At 45.0% G+C, this 20,404-nt stretch overlaps 1 protein-coding gene across 1 annotated transcript in view; it reads right to left on the bottom strand.

Annotated features, from left to right (window-relative positions):
- Positions 1 to 8,969: 8,969 nt before the first annotated feature.
- LRRC63 (leucine rich repeat containing 63) overlaps positions 8,970 to 20,404 on the bottom strand; it is a 55,723-nt gene continuing 44,288 nt past the window's right edge. The window contains exons 7-9 of the mRNA XM_065399081.1: positions 13,727 to 13,810; positions 10,019 to 10,258; positions 8,970 to 9,135 (exon numbers count right to left, since the gene is read on the bottom strand). Coding sequence (XP_065255153.1) covers positions 8,970 to 9,135; positions 10,019 to 10,258; positions 13,727 to 13,810 — 490 coding nt within the window. The remainder of the gene's footprint in view (positions 9,136 to 10,018; positions 10,259 to 13,726; positions 13,811 to 20,404) is intronic.

Raw genomic sequence — 20,404 nt, 5'->3', positions numbered from 1 at the left:
AAGAGAAGCTTCAGGCTGCTCTAAACCTTGATGCTGGTCAAGTTGGCCATTGGACGGGGGACAATAGAGGTGGTTTAAACTGACTTTTGCTCCCCAGCTTTGATCCTGCAATATGTGTAGCATGATAGGACTAGAAGATCAGGCCCCAAGAGCTTTAAACAGTTAAATCTCCCTCCTCAATCACTGAGCTTTTTTCTCTTCACTATTGTGATGTCATAATCTCACTTGAATTCAAGATTCTCATGTGCCATTAAAATTTATTTACACGCCACTTCTTGTGATCACACAGGTCCTCTCACACTGATGTAAATCAGGAGTAAATCTCTTGAAATCAGTGTAGTTTGGCAAAGCTAGTGTGAGAACACCATCTTAATATAGTTTTTTTGCTGCACAGTCACAAAACATCATCATTTGCAATGGTGTTATCTCAGGCCAATCTTCATTAGACAAAGCACAGATGCTTGGGATGCTCTGCCCTTCCTCATGTAATGAGCTCATTCTGTGGTTTACCAACAGCTAAAGTGTGGCCATGTTGCAACACATTTCTACAGTAATGATGAAGTGACCCAGAGATATGCAGCGATGGTGTCAAAATACAGCAACACCCTTGCTAAGTGACTAGAAATGTGGCTGTAACATGCAAGTCCTCTGCTGGGTGAGCCATTTCATTTCAAAGTTTGCACTTCTTAGCATACTGAAGCAGTTCCTGCTACATGTACGAAACTGCACATTGCTTTCCTGTGCTGCTGTGGTTTCCTGAGCAGAGTTCGCAGAAAAATGTGAGGCGCCTGGCTGTACCAGTACAGGCTACATTTGCTAAGGGTGATAGTACTAATACTTTAAACAAAAAGAAAAGAGAGAAAAAAAGCCTTTTCTGGAGATTATCCCTCCCCCATTGTAATCAGTGCTGACGTTCCCCAATTTAGGACCACAAAAATAACATCTCCTGCAGTAAACAGGGCACTCCGTTTTCTACCCTGAGAGTTTTATGCAAATAATGCTATGTCCTGTTTTGCATATCTGAAGAATGTATTCTTTCATTTGCATAAAGGCTCCACCCTCGAATCCTTCAGTTCCTTATTCCTCCTCCTTGTAAAATCCATACATTTTCCTTGTCAGACCCATCAATTCCCACTTTGTTTCCCCTCTGTTCCCATGTCCACAACTGGTTCTGCACTGGAATTTCCCCAGGTCCCTCCCAAGTCTTCCCCCTGCCCAGATCTCTGGGTCCCCAAGACTGTCTCTTCACTAGGAAAAAGGTGTGCTCATAAACTGAGTTAACTAATTCGAGTTAATCTTAGTGGACACAGTGCAGTCTGTAAGCTGCGCTGCACACAAGTCAGCAGGCCAAGTTAAAGATGAAGGCCCAGATCCTTAAATGTACATGCCTAATTCCCATTGAATTGATTTGATTGATTTAACTTAGGGGCCCCCAAAATGCAGCACAAATATCTGGCAACCTGCCCCCGAGTCCTGGCCGGCGACGCAACAGGGCTCAGGCAGGCAGACTGCCTGCATGCTGTGGCTGGTGGCCCCATGCCACTCCTGGAAGCAGCTGGCTGCTGGCACGTCTCTGCACACCCCTGGCAGTGGGGGAGGTGGCTTCGTGCGCTGCCCCTGTCCTGGGCAGAGCACGGAGACCCACTGCCCCCTCCCCCCAAGGGGCGCACAGAGATGTGCCAGCAGCAGGGCTAAGGTGGCTCCCTGCCCGCTCTGCCTCCCTCCCTCAGTGCCGCTTCACTCCCGGAAGCGGCCAGCGTGTGTGCGTGCGTGTGTGTGTGTGTGTGTGTGTGCTGCCGCTGCGCCGATTCCACAGCTCCCATTGGCCAGGAACTGCGGCCAATAGGAGCTGCAGGGGCGGCGCCTGCGGGCAGTGGCTCACGGAGACCCCCGTTCTCCCCCGCCTAGGAGCCGCTGCTGGAGGGGTGTGTGCACTGGTCGCTTTGGGAGCTGCACTGCCTGAGGTAAGCACTGCCCCCCTAACCCCCTCCAACACCCCAACACCCTGCCCCAGCCCAGAGCCTGCACCCCACATCCAAACTTCCTGCCAGAGCCCACACCCAAACTCCTGCCGGGGCCCTCCCCCCTCCTCCCACACCTCTGCCCCAGCCCAGAGCCCGCCCCCACATCCAAACTTCCTCTCAGAGCCCGCACCCCTCCCCCTCCCCTACCCCAACTCCCTGCCCCAGCCCAGATCCCGCACCCAAACTTCTTCCCAAAGCCCGTCCCCCATGCCCCCCACCACACCACACCACAACCCCCTGCCCCAATCAAGGTACCTCACTTTATTTTCATTTACTTCCCATTACTTAAAATATAGGAGGAGGATGAAGAAAAAAAGAATGAAAAACAGGGGCGGGAGATAAGAGAGAATGTTCTTTTGCTTGGCTGGGTTCCCGGTGGGGGGGAGGGGCGGGGGCTGAAAATGAAGCTGTGCACAGGGCCCCACTAACTCTAAATCCACCACTGAGTTATGTGGTCCAAACTTTTCAAAAAAAGAGGTATCAATATTAGGTTCATTAGGTTTGGGGTATGAGAACTGGTGGAAAGTTAACTGACAACATTTTTTTCCCCATAGAAAAATATCATTTTGTCAAAGCTGAAATGGTTTTCAGAAACGTATCTGTTTCGACAATATGGTCTCAGGTCCAAAATAGAATTTCTGGTCAAAACAAGAAAGCCACTTCCCCAGAACAGTCACTAGCTGGGTGGGTAAGGCACACACCTGGTTGGAATGGGGCAGACCCAGGTTCAAGCTCTTAGTGAGGTAAATAGAAAGGAACACAAACACTGCCTAATTAAGTGTAAAAATGTAATAAGCCAAAGAGGAGTTTGAAGAATGGCTAGCCAAAAACTCCAAAGGTAATAACAAAATGTTTTTTAAGTACATCAGAAGCAGGAAGCCTGCTAAACAACCAGTGGGGCCCCTTGATGATCGAGATACAAAAGGAGCACTTAAAGACGATAAAGTCATTGCAGAGAAACTAAATGGATTCTTTGCTTCAGTCTTCACAGCTGAGGATGTTAGGGAGATTCCCAAACCTGAGCCGGCTTTTGTAGGTGACAAATCTGAGGAACTGTCACAGATTGAAGTGTCACTAGAGAAGGTTTTGGAATTAATTGATAAAATTAACATTAACAAGTCACCGGGACCAGATGGCATTCACCCAAGAGTTCTGAAAGAACTCAAATGTGAAGTTGCGGAACTATTAACTAAGGTTTGTAACCTGTCCTTTAAATCGGCTTCTGTACCCAATGACTGGAAGTTAGCTAATGTAACGCCAATATTTAAAAAGGGCTCTAGAGGTGATCCCGGCAATTACAGACCGGTAAGTCTAACGTTGGTACCGGGCAAATTAGTCGAAACAATAGTTAAGAATAAAATTGTCAGATACATAGAAAAACATAAACTGTTGAGCAATAGTCAATATGGTTTCTGTAAAGGGAAATCGTGTCTTACTAATCTATTAGAGTTCTTTGAAGGGGTCAGCAAACATGTGGACAAGGGGGATCCAGTGGACATAGTGTACTTAGATTTCCAGAAAGCCTTTGACAAGGTCCCTCACCAAAGGCTCTTATGTAAATTAAGCTGTCATGGGATAAAAGGGAAGGGCCTTTCATGGATTGAGAACTGGTTAAAAGACTGGGAACAAAGGGTAGGAATTAATGGAAAATTCTCAGAATGGAGAGGGGTAACTAGTGGTGTTCCACAAGGGTCAGTCCTTGGACCAATCCTATTCAACTTATTTATAAATGATCTGGTAAACAGTGAGGTGGCAAAGTTGCAGATGATACTAAACTGCTCAAGATAGTTAAGACCAAAGCAGACTGTGACAAACTTCAAAAAGATCTCAGTGATTGGGCAACAAAATGGCAAATGAAATTTAATGTGGATAAATGTAAAGTAATGCACATTGGAAAAAATAACCCCAACTATACATACAATATGATGGGGGCTAATTTAGCTACAACAAGTCAGGAAAAAGATCTTGGAGTCATCGTGGATAGTTCTCTGAAGATGTCCGCGCAGTGTGCAGAGGCGGTCAAAAAAGCAAACAGGATGTTAGGGATCATTAAAAAGGGGATAGAGAATAAGACTGAGAATATATTATTGCCCTTATATAAATCGATGGTACGCCCACATCTCGAATACTGCGTACAGATGTGGTCTTCTCATCTCAAAAAAGATATACTGGCACTAGAAAAGGTTCAGAAAAGGGCAACTAAAATGATTAGGGGTTTGGAACGGGTCCCATATGAGGCGAGATTAAAGAGGCTAGGTCTTTTCAGCTTGGAAAAGAGGAGACTAAGGGGGGATATGATAGAGGTATATAAAATCATGAGTGATGTGGAGAAAGTGGATAAGGAAAAGTTATTTACTTATTCCCATAATACAAGAATTAGGGGTCACCAAATGAAATTAATAGGCAGCAAGTTTAAAACAAATACAAGGAAGCTCTTCTTCACGGCGCGCACAGTCAACTTGTGGAACTCCTTACCTGAGGAGGTTGTGAAGGCTAGGACTATAACAGCGTTTAAAAGAGAACTGGATAAATTCATGGTAGTTAAGTCCATTAATGGCTATTAGCCAGGATGGGTAAGGAATGGTGTCCTTAGCCTCTGTTTGTCAGAGGATGGAGATGGATGGCAGGAGAGAGATCACTTGATCATTTCCTGTTAGGTCCACTCCCTCTGAGGCACCTGGCATTGGCCACTGTCGGTAGACAGGATACTGGGCTAGATGGACCTTTGGTCTGACCCGGTACGGCCGTTCTTATGTTCTTATGTTCTCTACCTGAGTCTGAGTGCTCTAACCTCCAGGCTGTTCTGGGGTGCATTGGTCAGTCTCTCTTGAAAGATTTCAAGAGTGCTTGTTTTTGTTCTGTATCAGAATAAAAAAAATGTCAAAGCCTCAACATGTGTTGCAAAATGGAACTGTTGTCTAGCCTGTCCTCCGTGGCCTCTTTTTCAGCAGTATAAAACATTCCCAAGTCCAAATGAAACCAGTGGCAAAAGTAGTTACCCCACACCTCTGAAAGTCAGGATTTAGGAGTGTTAAATTGGGCAACCAGAAACAGGAGCACCCAAAGTCAGTTGACATTTGAAAATGTTCCTTTTGGTTCACCACATCTTTTAGGAGCCTAGTTTAAGGGTGTGGCAGATAGTTTGCCACCTCTGAAAAAAAAACCTGGGCCATATCTTTAGCTGTTGTAAATGCTCATAGTTCCATTGACATTAACAAAGTTCACTGATCATCTGCAACTAAGGATCAAGCCCGCTTTGCTGAGTTGTTTACATTGCTCTAATAAGCAAGGCTGAAAACATATCTGGGGATATAGTGGGAGAGGAAGCCTTTTGCTGAAGCACTCTCTCACTGTTGGTGTGCCCCCTTGTGGCTGGGTGTGGTGTAACAGGCTTTTCCCCATCTGGTGCCCCCTGCTGACAGCTGCTTCAGCCCTGTGTTGAGCTCTCTTCCCATCACTTGTCCCTTTGGCCATGTTTACTCCTGGGGGAATTCTGCGCCACTGCACACACACAGACTTCATGTCCCCCACAGATTTATTTTTTTCTGCAGAAAATACATTCTGCTTGAGAGGAGCTGCAGTTACAACTTTCACCCACCAGGGGCTGCTGTGGCACCAGAACAGAGAGCAGCTGGCTCACTGTAGCAGCCAGCAGCCAATAGGGAGGAGGAGAGGCTGTGTTTCTCACAGCGCCCTGCCCGCGGGGCCAGATGAGGAGGCATATGATATGGGGGGGGGGGGAGGGACAGACAGAGCGGGGCACACAGGGCTGCTGGGGTGGGTCACATAGACTGGGGGACTGAATGGGACTGGGGGTGCAGAGACACATGGCGATGGGGGGCATAGGGGCAGGGCCACATGGGGGTGGGGATTGGCTGAGTGGGGGTGCAGAGTCATATGGGGAGAAGGGGAAGCTTAGTGGGGGGGTGCAAGGACACACGGGGAGGAAGGGTGGCTGAGGTGGGGGTGCAGGGACACATGGGCACAGGAGCAGATGTGCCTGACTGAACGGGAGCAGTTAGCAGTCATCCAGGGGCTGCATGGGGGAGGCTCCCAACTCCCTGACAATCCCCCCCCCCCCCCCAAAAAAAACCTTGTATACTTCTCCCACCCGCACAAAACAAGCCTCCAGTTTCATTCCCAGGCTCCTTCCCAGCACTTACTTCCCTCTCCCTCAGCTCCTCCATTACCCCTGACTCCCCCAAGCCTTTGCACTGCTTCTGAGGGGTGCTGGAAATACGTTTCTGTATCGTAGTTTAAATGAATTATTACTCAAAGTTCTGTATTAATATGCCTAGTAAGGAATCTATTTGTCAGAAAACATTTCCTGAATCTTTTTTGTTGTTTGTATTGTTACAGACATACTTGTCAACAAGTATTTTGAAATAAATTACCAAAATAATTGAAAGTGGCATGATTATAGTGTGTTATTTTGACAAATAAAATATGCAGAATTTTGCAGAATATTTTGTGCAGAATTTTCCCACGTGTACAGGTCAGTTTAGTCTCAGCCCTTTTGGGGTAATAAAGTCCAACAAATTAAAGTTCAAATATGCTGATAAAAATTCTTCAGTCCTCAGAAACCTGTAGTCCTCCCACCTTTCTTTCAGGGCTCTCCATCATCCTGGGTCCTTTCTCAGAGCTTCACACCACTTTACCAGTGGCTGGTAGGGAAACCCAGCCCTCCTACTCCACTGGGCTCCAGTCCAGGGACCATAGGTCAGACTGGCAAAGTTCACGGCCCCAGACTTCTTGCTGTCACCTCCTTAGGGCACATCTGCACTTAAAAGGCTGCATTGGCCAACTTGCGCTGCTGTAACACTTTAATGAAGATGCTGTAAGTTGACAGGAGAGAACTCTCTTGTGGGTGTAGTTAATCCACCTCCTTGAGAGGCGGTAGCTACATTGATGGGAGAAGTTCTCCCACCAACATAGTTATACCAACCTAATCTCCTGTGTTGACAACACTATGTCGCTCAGGGGTGTGAATTTTTCACACCCCTGAGTGATGTAGTTATACCAACATAGGTCTGTAGTGCAGACCAGACCTTAGACTTCTTCCTCCCTTACCTCACTCATGCCTTCTCCCCTACAACCTCTCTAGGTTATTCCTACTTTCAGGGCCCTCACCTGGAATCCCCCAACAAAATCCCAAACCCACAATTAAAATTTAACCCCACTTCTGCCTTCCTTGGGCTTGACCTTTCATCCCTCTTTCAGTTCCCCTGCTGTATTCCCTGACTGACTCCCAGGACTCCCTCCTTAGAAGTCCAGATGTTGCTTTCTTTCAGGGCATACCTCTAGAACCAGCTCCACCCCAGTGGCTGCTCCCTGTCTCTCCTGGCCATATACCAGCCTTCTCTACACACAGGCAAGGATCCCAGGGCTTACTCCTCAACTGTCCTGGTCTCTCTAATCCCAGAGAGTGACTGAAGACTTACTTTTTCTCCCCCCACAGCATTCTTCTACTGTGGGTTCCCTCTCTTTCTAATAACCACAACCCAGTTTGGCTTCTTCTCTAATTATGTCTGGCTCACCCTCCAGTTGCAACCATGTGGGTTAAAATTGGTCTCTCAGGCCCACATTAACCCCTTCATGGCCTGTGTGGGATAAACACACCATTACAACTTCAAACAAGCAAAATGCTGAACTATGAGCATTTGTGTTAAACTAGATATGCCATTAGTACCTGCTGAATGGGATGAGGACTATTCCCTGAAATAGAGGAGATTTTGGGGAAAGACATCAGCCATAAAAGATCTCTCCACAGATGCCACCAAAACCGTGTGCTCCTATTGGTTGCTGCTGCTACTAGTCATTTTGAGGACAGCAAGCCCATCAAATCAAAACTGGCGACTGAGGGTGAAGAAATTCAGACTTCCTAATTAAGAAATCTGACAAACAATCTTTTGAAATTTGCAGAGCAAATTTTTCTCCTGCCCTCAAGTTTAATTTTTTTATTAATTTTCCACCAACCAATGTTTTGTATTTGACATGTCACATTATATACAATGTTATTAAAAGCAGACACAGCCCAAAAATCCTTTAAATACAAATTACAGGGTTCCTTTGGCAATCTCCTATCTTAGATTTTCACATTAAAAAAATTAAGGACTATACAAACATATACATACATGTAATCAGCCAGACATTAGACTATTGGAGTCTCTCGTGTTCAAATAAATGAGAACACTATTTAGCAAACTTCACTTTAGTGTGAATTTCCTTTATCAAAGCTATTTGTAATAAAATATGCACTACGGCCAAGATTTCCAAAAGCAACTAGTGATTTTGGATGCCAACCTGAGACAATTTAATAAGGTCTGATTTTCGGACTGAGTGCTCAGCACTTTCTGAAATATCAGGCCTCCTTGAGTTGTCTCCAGTTGGGTATCCAAAAATTAGTTGTTTTTGAGAATTTTGGCCCACATACAGACTCTGCATCTGGATTACCAACAGTATATTAAGTCTGGGTTGCAGACATGTTCAAGAGGCACCTTTTTGTAATTGTGCATTTAACAATTACTAATAGCCAACTTAGTGTCTTGTATGTGGCAGATAGTGTAGCACTTTAAAGCACTTTTTATACCAGTGGAAAAAAGCAGTTTTACTAGCATACTTTAATCATGTTCTATTCAAATCAAAACCAGGTTACATCCACACTACTCCTCTGGGAACTATGGGTCTGTCTACACAGCACATGAGAAGGCTAGTGAGTGATCCCAAACAAACCTAAACAAAGACTCCTTTCCAAATAAAAATAGAACATTTAGGCCAGAAAGCAGCTTAAGGAGTATATGATAATTGCACAGAGAAAGTGATCCTAAACATTCCAGTATCACAAGCTATTTTCTTGTACAACATGACCTACAAGACCTCATATTTCTTAACTGCATTATATCATCGGTTTCTCTGCTGCAACCCAGATCAATTTCCATAAAGCATTCAAGTCAAAGAGTCAGTCTGAGACATGAAGCTGCTGTAACAGGATGGTGAACAGGCATTAAAGAGAAAAGGAAGTCTGCGGAATCTAAATATGTTCCTGCAAGATCGAATGAGACGAAGTCCTTGACCATACAAGGGTCCTTTGCAGCAGTCACAGACTCTACAGCTAAGATGGAGAGAAAAATGAGTTAGAAACATTGCACGACTATATACACACAGTACATTCCAGTTCACTTTCTGCATCCTCAACTAGAAATTAAGGGATCTAGCTGGCCTCAGATTGATTCTGAGACTGATGGTTATGGAAAGTTCCTGCATTTCCTGAACTACATTGTGGTGTAGGCTGCTCTCATTCTTGTATGGCTCCAGTGGGGGAAGGAGGAGAAGTGGAAGTCTGAGGCAGACAAAATGAAGATAGAGAGATGCAGTGCCTGGGTGGAGATAGCGCTGCCACTCCCAGAAATGGAGCTGGTATTTCTTTCAACTTAGGTTGTTCTGAAGCTCACAGCTCTCTTGAACAGACTGGTTCAGTGCACAGCCTCAACATGAGGCTGCAGCAAACATTTCTGGCTGGAATATACTATAGTGATAGGTGGCAGTACAGAACCCTAAGCTAGTTAAATGGATCAACGCAATCATTTGCACATGATGTTTGATGAACTTGATTAAATGTACAGTTCCATGTATTATCAAAAATACATAGGTCTGGTACGCATTCAGATACATAGCTTAGTATACCTGCATGGGACTTGTTATATATTGACCAATAAGTAACAGCAATATTATTGATCAGCATTATTTTAGTTTAATGTGAAGATGTCAATAACTTCTCTTAGCCTATTCTGTGGCTCACAATGCATGGCATACAGCTCCTACAGTGGAGATCTACAGAGATGGTTTCATGATGGAGAAAGTACACATTACCAGGACTAAAGCTGGTGTCGTTCTGACATTGCCAGAATAAGTGATTAGGGGCCATTGGTACGGTTCTTGTGTAACCAAAACTCCCATGGAAGCCAGAGTGGCAGCTGGAGATTTCTGTCACTTACTTGTTTAATATTTCTTGAATGTCCTTTGAGATCTCAGTATATCTTTGCCACATGTTGTTTCTGGAGAAGCAAAGGGCAGCCAGATCAGTAAGTCTCTGTGGTTGGTTCTGGCTGTTTTCTTTCCATAAGAAGGGATGCATTAAATTATTTTCTGTGTAAAGGAGTTTCAGGGGAAGTTTCAAAACTTCACAAGGCAAAGCACAAAGCTGATTTCCTTCAACATTCAGACATTCCAGTGCCCTGCAATTTTAAAGACCACCAAATTATGTACACAATTCATCTCAGCTATAATTGTATACATATCCTACTTCCCACTTGCTGAGTTACTGCACCAAGATGGCACATGTATCTGTATGTATAGAAGGCTAAGTTTTTAAAAAAAAATACATTTTAAGTGCTGATGCAATGATGTGCACAAAGAGAATTATTTTCCGAAGTACAATTTAAACAACTAGTGCAACTGGAAATAAGGAATTATGTGTGTATCCAACTGAATGCTTAAGACAGGTCTCCAAACACACACAGGCCATCATCAGATTTCTCAAAAACTTAATGGTAAGTGTGTATGTTCTTAACTTCACACACTTGCTTATTAACATGTAAGTATACGTCAATATCTGCCCTCCTTCTGCTCATATAGACAGCTGCCAATATACCCACAAACTTTCTAACCAAAAACAGAGACAGATTGACCTTTTGTGGGAAAAAATTCCTCTTGCATAGTGTCACAGTTTAGGGCAACTGCACCTGTATTCCCCCTCTACAGTCCAGCAAGGGGAACCGTTCTCAAGTTACCAGCTCTCCCAGTCATTAGTTGTTCTGGGCAGAGACCCATATCTCTCTCCCTTCTGACTGGAGTATCTCCAGGCTGCACAATTCCCTGCCTTCACTGTGTTACTCCCAGCACAGACAAGTTGCCCAATGGCACCTACGTGCTTTCTCTTTAGGGATGGTTAACAGGTGTAATTGTTGCACTTAAAAGGTCTCATACAGCACTTCCTATGCAAACCTACTTTATTCTTAAGGTACAAATCATTACAGAAAAAACATTAAAACAATAAAAGAATCTACACACATACTAATAAACGGACCAATCCTCACCCCAGACCTAACATGGGCTCTGGAAGGAGCAGTCCTTCAACACCCCACATTAAGGGTTGCCTTTTAGAAACAAATTAATCACAGCTTCAGCTCAGAACATGCCAACAGTCATATGGGGCCTCAGTGGGCCCTGCCCTTCCAACCCTTCCCTAGAGCAGTGGTTCTCAACCAGGGAGACATATACCCCTGGGGGTCAGGGCCAGTGCAACCTATTAGGCGATCTAGGGGGTTGCCTAGGGTGCTAGCATTTGGGGGGTGGCATTTTCTTCAGCGGCGGCCGGATCTTCGGCTGCCCCGGTCGTCGGTGGCATTTAGGCGGAGGGAGCTGGGGCAAAGGGGTGTGGGGAGGGCCACCTGCAGCAAGTAAGGGGGGGCGGCACACAGGGGAACTCCCCGCCCCAGCTCACCTCTGCTCTGCCTCCTCCCCTGAGCACGCCGCCCCGCTCTGTTTCTCTCCCTCCCAGGCTTGCGGCGCCGAACAGCTGATTGGCGCCGCAAGCCTGGGAGGTGGGAGAAGTGGAGCAGCGACGGCGTGCTTGGGGAGGAGGCGGAGCAGAAGTGACCTGGGGTGGGGAGCTGCCGCACGGCTCCCCGGGCGGGGGGGGAGCTGCCACAGGGGAGGGGCGTCTCAGGGCGGAGGGGGAGTTGGGGAGCTGCCGCAGGGCTCGGGGAAGGGGTGGAGCAGAGATGAGCTGGGGTGGGGAGCTGCTGCAGTGCTCCCCGGGCGGGGGGGGGGGAGCTGCCTCAGGGTGGAGGGGGGATGGGGAGCTGCCGCACGGGAGGTGCCTCAGGGCAGAGGGGTGGGGAGCTGCCGCACGGCTCGGGGAGGGGGCGGAACAGAGGTGAGCTGGAGTGTGGAGCTGCCGCATGGCTCCCCGGGAGGGGGGGAGCTGCCACGGGGACGGGGTGCATCAGGGCGGAGGGGTGTGTGGAGAGCTGCCGCAGGGCTCGGGGAGGGGGCGGAGCAGAGGTGAGCTAGGGTGGGGAGCTGCCGCACGGCTCCCTGGGCCGGGGGGGTGGGGAGCTGCCACGGGGGGGCGCCTCAGGGCAGAGGGGGGTGGGGAGCTGCTGCAGGAGGGGGCGCCTCAGGGCAGGGAGCTGCCGCAGGGCTCGGGGAGGGCACAAGGTGGAAGTTTCGCCTAGGGCGCGAAACATCCTTGCACTGGCCCTGCTGGGGGTATGCAGTGGTATTCCACGGGGTACATCAACTCATCTTGATATTTGCTTAGTTTTACAACAGGCTACATAAAAACACAAGCTAAGTCAGTACAAACTAAATTTCATAGACAGTGACTTGTTTATACTGCTCTATATACTATATGCTGAAAAGTGCAATATTTATATTCCAATTGATTTATTTTATAATTATATGGTAAAAATGAGAAAGTCAGCAATTTTTCAGTAATAGTGGGCTGTGACAGTTTTGTATTTTTATGTCTATTTTATAAGCAAATAATTTTGAAGTGAGGTGAAATCTGGGGGTGCACAAGACAAATCAAACTCCTGAAAGTGGTACTGTAGTCTGAAAAGGTTGAGAGCCACTGCCCTAAAGGACTGGGGCCCTCCCTGGAACATGGGCCCTGTCCGTTTGCTGGATGAGGAAGAAGGCCATGAGCCAGTTTAAAACCAGGCTGTTTATCCAAAAACCCTTTCTTTGTCTGTTGGTCCCTGGAGAATCCACTCTGAACTGGTATATGTGAATCTCTCCAGAGGGTGGCTTCAAAGGGTTTATAATGGAAGAAGTATATTAGCATCCCTGTCCCTCCTAGAGAAGGTACATACAATGCCACAATAACACATATACAATTGCTTTTAATACAATATAGCCCAAAGGTGTTAACCTTAATTCTAAAAGGTATCTGAATTCTGTATGTTTTTTTCAGAAAAACCTTTTCCGTCTGTCATAAAGTTTCTATTGTATCATTCCCATGAAGCCAAAGTATTAACCTCCCCTGCCTATCACACACAAACACACTGAGGGTATGTCTACACTGCAAGTGAAGGTGTAATTGTGGCACGGCAGACGTACCTGTGCTAGCTTTAACCTAGCTAATGTGTAATAATAGTAGTGAAGAAGTGGGAGCACGGGCTAGCAATCAGCGTACAAGGGGATCCCGGGTATGTACTCTGGTGCCCATGTAAAACCCCTGCGCCCACATGGTCACTACAATTGTTACCCATGCTAGCCGGATTAAAGCTAGCGCAGGTATGCCTACCCGCACTGCAATCACACCTTCACTTGCACATTCTGGGAATGACAATGTGGTTTACATGATTTGGGTGCATACAATTACAGGGCTCATGCATGCAAATTAGGCAAGTGCCCATGCATATGGGCACAATGATCATAATTTGTGTGAAGTTACCTGATTTACAAGCATAATCATGATATTTAAGCAACTGGACACACATTTAATTGTAAAAATCAGACCCCTGTCACAGGGCAGTGGGCCAGATTGTGATCTCTGTTATATTGGTGCAAATCCAGAGTAAATCCATGGACATCAGTGGCGTTACTCCAGATTTACTAATAACAATCAACTTCCTAATAGGCTCACAATATTTTTACACATAGGTCTGGTTCCAGTGTATATTATGTATCAATACCTGAGATTCCTGATTTCATGAGGGATAACGCTAATATCATTGAAGGAAACATCCAGATAACTAAGATATGGTAATAAAAACAGCCTGAAAAAGAGAAAACACAGTACATTACAGAAGAACTAGTTAAATACATTGATCTATGTTAACTGATATATTGTGTATATCTTATTTATATCTACTGTGGCAGAGCTCTGACCTTGTCCCCGTGGGTCCTGCGCTTCTAGGCGGTATATGCTAGCCTCAGTGGCTCTCTGTGACCCTCCACATAGCCCTTCTCTCTCTAGAGCCAGGGTTACAGTCTACTGAGCCCTTTTCATCATAAGCCAGCAAGGAGGTTGGTGAGAGAACTCCCACAGTCTCTGTTCTAAAACAAGCCCTAGGGACAACAGTTTAGCTTCCTGTCCTGACAGGGGGCTGACTTCCCCTCCCAGGAGGTGTTCCTGTAGTGGTGGGTTGGGGGGAACCCGGGCCCGCCCTCTACTCCAGGTTCCGGCCCAGGGACCCTAATGGTAGCAGCTGTTGGCAGCCAACCTTTCACTGCCAGAGTTGCTACATTTCCTTGGGCCACTTCCCCACAGCTCTCCTGCTTCTCCCTTCTTCACCCTTACCTTAGGGCTCCCTTATCAATAACTGGAGGGTATCTTCATTAACCAGCCCTTCAGCCGCACTTCCTCTCCCCTGGCTCTCCTCTGCCTGACTGGAGTGAGCCCTTTTTAGAGTATCAGCGGGGCCTTAATTAGAGTCAGGTGGTCACATAAGCTTAATAGCCTCACTATTAACTAATAACCTGACTCTTTGCAGGTTAATTGGAGTCAGGTGTTCTCATTAGCCTGGAGCAGCGCCTGCTCTGGTCAATCAGGGAACAGAAAACTGTTAATCCAGTGGCCAGTATATCTGCCTTCTGCTATTCTGCTGTACCCAACTGGCCTGGGTCTATCACACTACCTATAAAATCTGTGATGGGGCAGCTGCTATCAGTGTTAACTGTTGAAAGTTTAAAAAGACTGATTTACTCCCATTGGTCAGACAGGTGTCTGGAAGGGAACAAGTCCTTTCAAAACCATCCATTTCTTAGGCTCATGGTGGTCAAAAATGAGCAGAAAACAGAAAACATTCCACTAAGATGTGGTGTCACCCCAAAATTGGAAATAACTCCATGCACAGAAGCTAATGTGCTGACAATATAAAGCAATATTATGAGTGAAATAGCTGCATTATGAATTTATTCCGAACAGGATTCCTCCTCGCCTCCCTCCTTGGTGTGTGTGTGTTTGTGAGCCAAAATCCCCACCCAGAGAGAGCGAGAGAGAGAGGCTGAAGTACTGGTAGGTTAAGAGTCCCAAAGCGTATTCAACTCCTTCAACTCCTATACTTTATTCTGCAAATCCTCAGAGGAGTCACTTGAGCGAAGCCAGCAAATGGTACACAATAGCAGCAAGACAATCAGCCAACTGTACTGTCACTGCTGGCAAGAGGTTCAAAGAGTCACACAGAGACAGACCTGATAGGTGTATTAGGCTGAGGACTGTGGCATTGGGTTTTCCTGTGTAACCATGGCCTGTGTGCATTTGACAGGCCAATGCAAGGAGTAGAATAAGCCCAAGCAGTGGCTCCATTAGAGACCTCTAGAAATTGTGAAAATATTATCCTCCAGTACTATTTGTTACTAGCTGTGATGCTGGCAGACCAGATACCAGCTCATGCGAAGGGCCAGGCCCTCACTGAACACTAACAAATACATAGCTGGAAACCAGTCTGACTTACCTGGGTGTTACTATTGTTAAGATAAATATTAGAGTTGTAAGAATGTGTTTGGTGTTTAGACCTTATGAATAGTGTAGGATGCTGCATGTGCGAAAAAAATGGTACCAGCTGTGAAGCAACTCAGAATACCATGGATCTACTGTGGATCTACTGTCGCGACAAAAAATATGTTTTGTGTTGTTTGTCTTGCCTTGTTGCTAGCATTGTTGTGTATTGTGTTTTTTTTTTTTTTAAAGAGATTACTATATTAGGAAAATAAATGATGAACATAAAATTTAAGCACAAAATAAAATTACCAAGGCTACAGAAGTGGTATGTAGGTATGGACCCCCCAAGGTTATAGATGCAGACAATGGGGGTGCATTTGTGGGGGAAATTTTTACCATGATGATGCATGCTATGGGAATTAAACAAAAGTTTCATATCCCGTACTGACCCCAATCCTCAGGACAGGTGGAAAGAATGAATCACACCATAAAGAGGCACTGCGAAAAGTAGTAGACCACACCGGTAAAAACTGGCCTGAAAAGCTGCCCTTGATCCTGGCTGCCATCTGCAGCAGTGACAGGCTGAAGACAAAAATCCAGCTGTACCAAATTGGCAACCGATGCGGTTAATGATTAATCCTGAATGCCTCACTAGAGATTCTGAAGAACACCCTACAGCAACCCAGCATGACTACTTTCAGTGGCTTAAACAATTGCAAGAAGACAAAACTATCTTACAATATAGGGTGAATCAAGCCATTGAACAAATTAATACAAAATTGTACAAGCAAAAAGTCACCGACTCTGAGCTATGGGAAGCTGGTGACCAGGTAATGTATTTAAAACTAGGGAAAAAGGATCATGCCCTGGATTCTAAGTGGACAGGTCCCTATTCCGTAGTTGACCATCTTGGCCCACTAGTGTACCATATTGAAAAAGACGGCAAACTTAAGTGGGTTCATGTGTCACAGATAAAATTGTTTTCCTAATTTGTTTGTGTTTAATTATTACACAATTATATTTAATATTTTATATATTTTATATTATATTACATATTATATTTAATATGGACTAGAAGTATACCTGCCAATAATCACGTGAATTCCTCCCGATAGAGATTCCCTCGCACACTACCTGATCCTAAGGGAGTCCTGCCAGAAACCTGCTAAGGGTAAGATGTTGTTATTTTGGGGGATATTCATAAGCTTTTGGGGTTCAGGGATAACATATGTACATCGGGGGCTACAATAGTTTAATTGGACAGAGTGAAACAGGGTTCAGGAAATACCCATACATAACAATACCCTGTATGGGACCTTCACACAAATTACATTGCAAGCCTGAGTTAATATAACCAATGAGGACCATGACTGCGTGATTGAGGTGATAACCCCTACGGAGCCGATTATGGATTTGAATCCTTTTTGTGAACCTGGTTCACACACCTTTCTACCATTCACACCAGGACCATTAGAGGCATGCACGATTACAGTGTGGGTGAACAAAACTATTTTTGTGGGCAACATAACAGTGCTACTATTAAATGGCCTTCCAATCATGGAAAGACCCTACCCACATTTACTTAAGAAATAACCACCAATTAAGGCATACATGGCACCCAGGATAACAATGCTACACATCACAGTTAATTGGACAAAGGATAATGTAACCATCACACGGCCCGAATGTGCACCATACAGCACCCTCTTATTCAACGCTTGGTATGGCTCCTTGAAACAAAAACATTCTCCCCTTCAAGGGACGAGAGCTCTAGCCAGTACTATACTGGGAGGCAGAGGAGCTGGAAAAGGAATATTAAATTCAGTGGATCTGGAAGCATTAAAAACAAAGGCCTGTGCGGTAGAAGCTTTACACCACAGAATAGCAAAAAGGCAAGAACACCAAATCACTGAGTTGGTACAGACAGGGGTGGATACGTTAAATCTACAGTGGCACACTTGGGACCACATCAATCATACATTTTGGGCATACTATGCCACTATGCGAGACATAGCTGATAAAATAGCTATAGCCTTATGGTGTTCTGAGCAACAGCTGTTAGCCATTGTTTTAACAGAAAGAGAGATGGATTGGATTCAAGCCAAGGATATGTCTGCCTTAACTCTCCTTCTCAGCAGACATAGAAATAATCTTCTCCTCCCTTATATTTCAGAATGGTATAAGCTTATGGACTCAGACGTATACACAAACACCCTAACTGGACACATCGCTATCCATGTGATGCGGATTCACCCTGCCAGATACCTGAACACCCTATAATCTTTCTTAGCACTCCCAACCCTACAGGGAAGGCATATTTGGGCCCCACGATTGGCAGGAATGTATTTAAATAATAAAGAAGAAATCAATGATTGCCCCATGGGTGTAAAAAAATGGACTACTTGACAGTGGATATGCCCCACCTTGCCAATTTTAGAGGAGCATTGCTCCGTGCAAATCAAAAATTTAGCAACATGCTACTGGGATGAATTGGATAATAGCACCACCAAAGTATACTATGATGGGGGAAATTATGTTTGTATTATTGGACTGGAAAAAATTGTGTGGCAGGAAAAGTATACTCAAAGGCCACCTGTACAACAATGTATGTGCAATGTGACAATATTGCGAACTCCCACCATGACTTACTATTTTCCAGTTCATAAAAATAAGGATGTTAACCTAGTAGATACCATTAATATGCCCTGAGTTTTAATTTTTCTTTGGGGGTTAATTGGACCACCTCATACCAATGGCTAGCAGGGAATAAGCAGATTAGTCAATTAACTGCAGCAACCCGGACAAAAGTACTAACACGAAGTCTGGCTATTTTGCACCAAGGAACTGAAATTCTGAAAGTATCCACACAAGCTCAACAAATGATGGTGCACCATTGGTATGGCATTTTTAGAGGCTGGTCCCCCTCATGGACATCAGTTTTAAATATTATGATTCATCTCATAATTGTTTTCTTTGTAGTAATTGGAACAATATTTGTCATAATGTGCATTATGTGCTGTTGGATGAAAAGAATGTACCTCAGATTAAAACCACAAGCCCAAATTGCTTTGCAATATGTTGCCTTAAAGCAATTACACGAGATGTGACCCATTTAATATATTGATATTAATGGGTCAAAAGGGGGGACAATGTAGGCCAAAAGCCTAATGGGTAAAAATTGTCTTGCGTAAATTGTACTCCATTTTGCTTATTTTGCTTTGTACTCCATTTTGCTAGCTTTGAATTAGTAAGAAGAAATTGCAGCCTTGAATTAGTAAGAATAAATTGTTCTGAGTTTATTCTTTGCTGATTATGTCAATGATTGTTTTTAGAAGGATAGAAGTTTTATGGCTATAATTCTTGCCTTTGAAATCATTTACTGTTTTGTGTGTGAGTGAAGAATGTATGGCATACTGATTAACAGAGAAGAGACAGGAGGCGCCAGTACTAATGGGCTGGATGGTTGAGAGGGGAGTGAAGGAGTTGAGAGGCACCAACTTTATTATCAGAATCACTCTGATGGCAGATTGACGACCCTAAAGCAAAGGCATACACCCCAAGGACAAGCTAAGCAGTTCAGTCAGATAAGAAACAGCTGCGGATCCTCCTGGTAACAACTCAAAATAATGCTGATTAAGAGCAACCTTGAATATCTCGTGATTAACAGCTCCGGTGTGCCACAGCAAAGTCCACAGACTTGTATGGGAACTTATTACTATAAAAGAAGAGTGTATTGCCATGGGACTTTGGGTTCATTCTGCATCAACATCGGAGCTTCGGACGCGTTCGACAGAGACCCAGCTCCCCTCCCTTGTGTGCAATTTCAGCTGGCCTCTGGAACTGACCGAGCAACACAAAGGTGCCACAGGACTCTCTTGCTTTTTACAGATCCAGACTAACACGGCTACCCCTCTGATACTTGACAAAGGACTGGTAACTATAAGATCCAGCTGCAGAACCGTGTGTGTGTGTGTGTGTGTGTGTGTGTGTGTGTGTGTAAGCATATGCTGATTTTGATGTTTAAATTGTATTCTCAATAAACACAGCGTATTGCCTTATCCCCTTGAAAAAGATTCCGTGTGCTTCTTATAAGCATAACACGTGTATTGATCTCACTTATAACCTCTGTAGCCCATGGTATAAAGTTATATTGAGTGTTTGCATTGTAAACATCTGCTATTGTGTAACTCAGGGCAGGTCTACACTGCATTGGTGTAGCTGCACCGATGCAACTATGCCGCTGTAGCACTTAAATGAAGACTCCCCTACACTGATGGAAGAGAGCTCTCCCGTTGGCATAGTTAATACATCTCCCCGCTAAGCTCTCCAGTTGACATAGTGCTCTCTACACAGGGGTTAAGGTCAATATAATATGTCACTCAGGGGTGTGGATTTTTCACATTCCTGAGTAGTGCAGTTATATGGACGTAGGTCTGTAGTGTAGAACTGGCCTCAAACAGGAAAATAAGTATTAATTAATGTAAAGTGCTAGTCCTTCAGACAAGAGAGCCTTTGAAACCAAATGAGCCATTGTAAGACATCAAAAGGACAAAGACTGTTGATTGCCCTCCTGTAACGATGCTGGTTCTGGCGGGACCCAACTGAGAGTGCCAATTCAGGACAAATTGCTAAAACAGGGCAGTCACAGCCCAAGGCTGGGGTTTTTCCACCTCTAAGGCAAACCAAACCAGCCAGACAAAGAAGACTTTGGTCTTACCCCACTGGCTAACCACAAGTCACACAAGCAATTGCCTTAGACACTCCAGTTTCCCAGTATCACCACCAGTGCCACTCGTTATGGGGACAAATGGTTATGAAAACCAATACCCCAATAAAAGAAAAAAGGTTCTCTCGATCCCGAAGGACCAAGCCCCAGACCCAGGTCAATATACAAATCAGAACTTACCCACAAATCACGTTGTTGCCA

The sequence above is a fragment of the Emys orbicularis genome, chromosome 1 (genome assembly GCF_028017835.1).
Source record: "Emys orbicularis isolate rEmyOrb1 chromosome 1, rEmyOrb1.hap1, whole genome shotgun sequence".
In the NCBI taxonomy this organism is placed as follows: domain Eukaryota; kingdom Metazoa; phylum Chordata; order Testudines; family Emydidae; genus Emys; species Emys orbicularis.
Note: the sequence above shows the minus strand (reverse complement) of the source record. Positions and strands in the feature narration are given on the sequence as shown.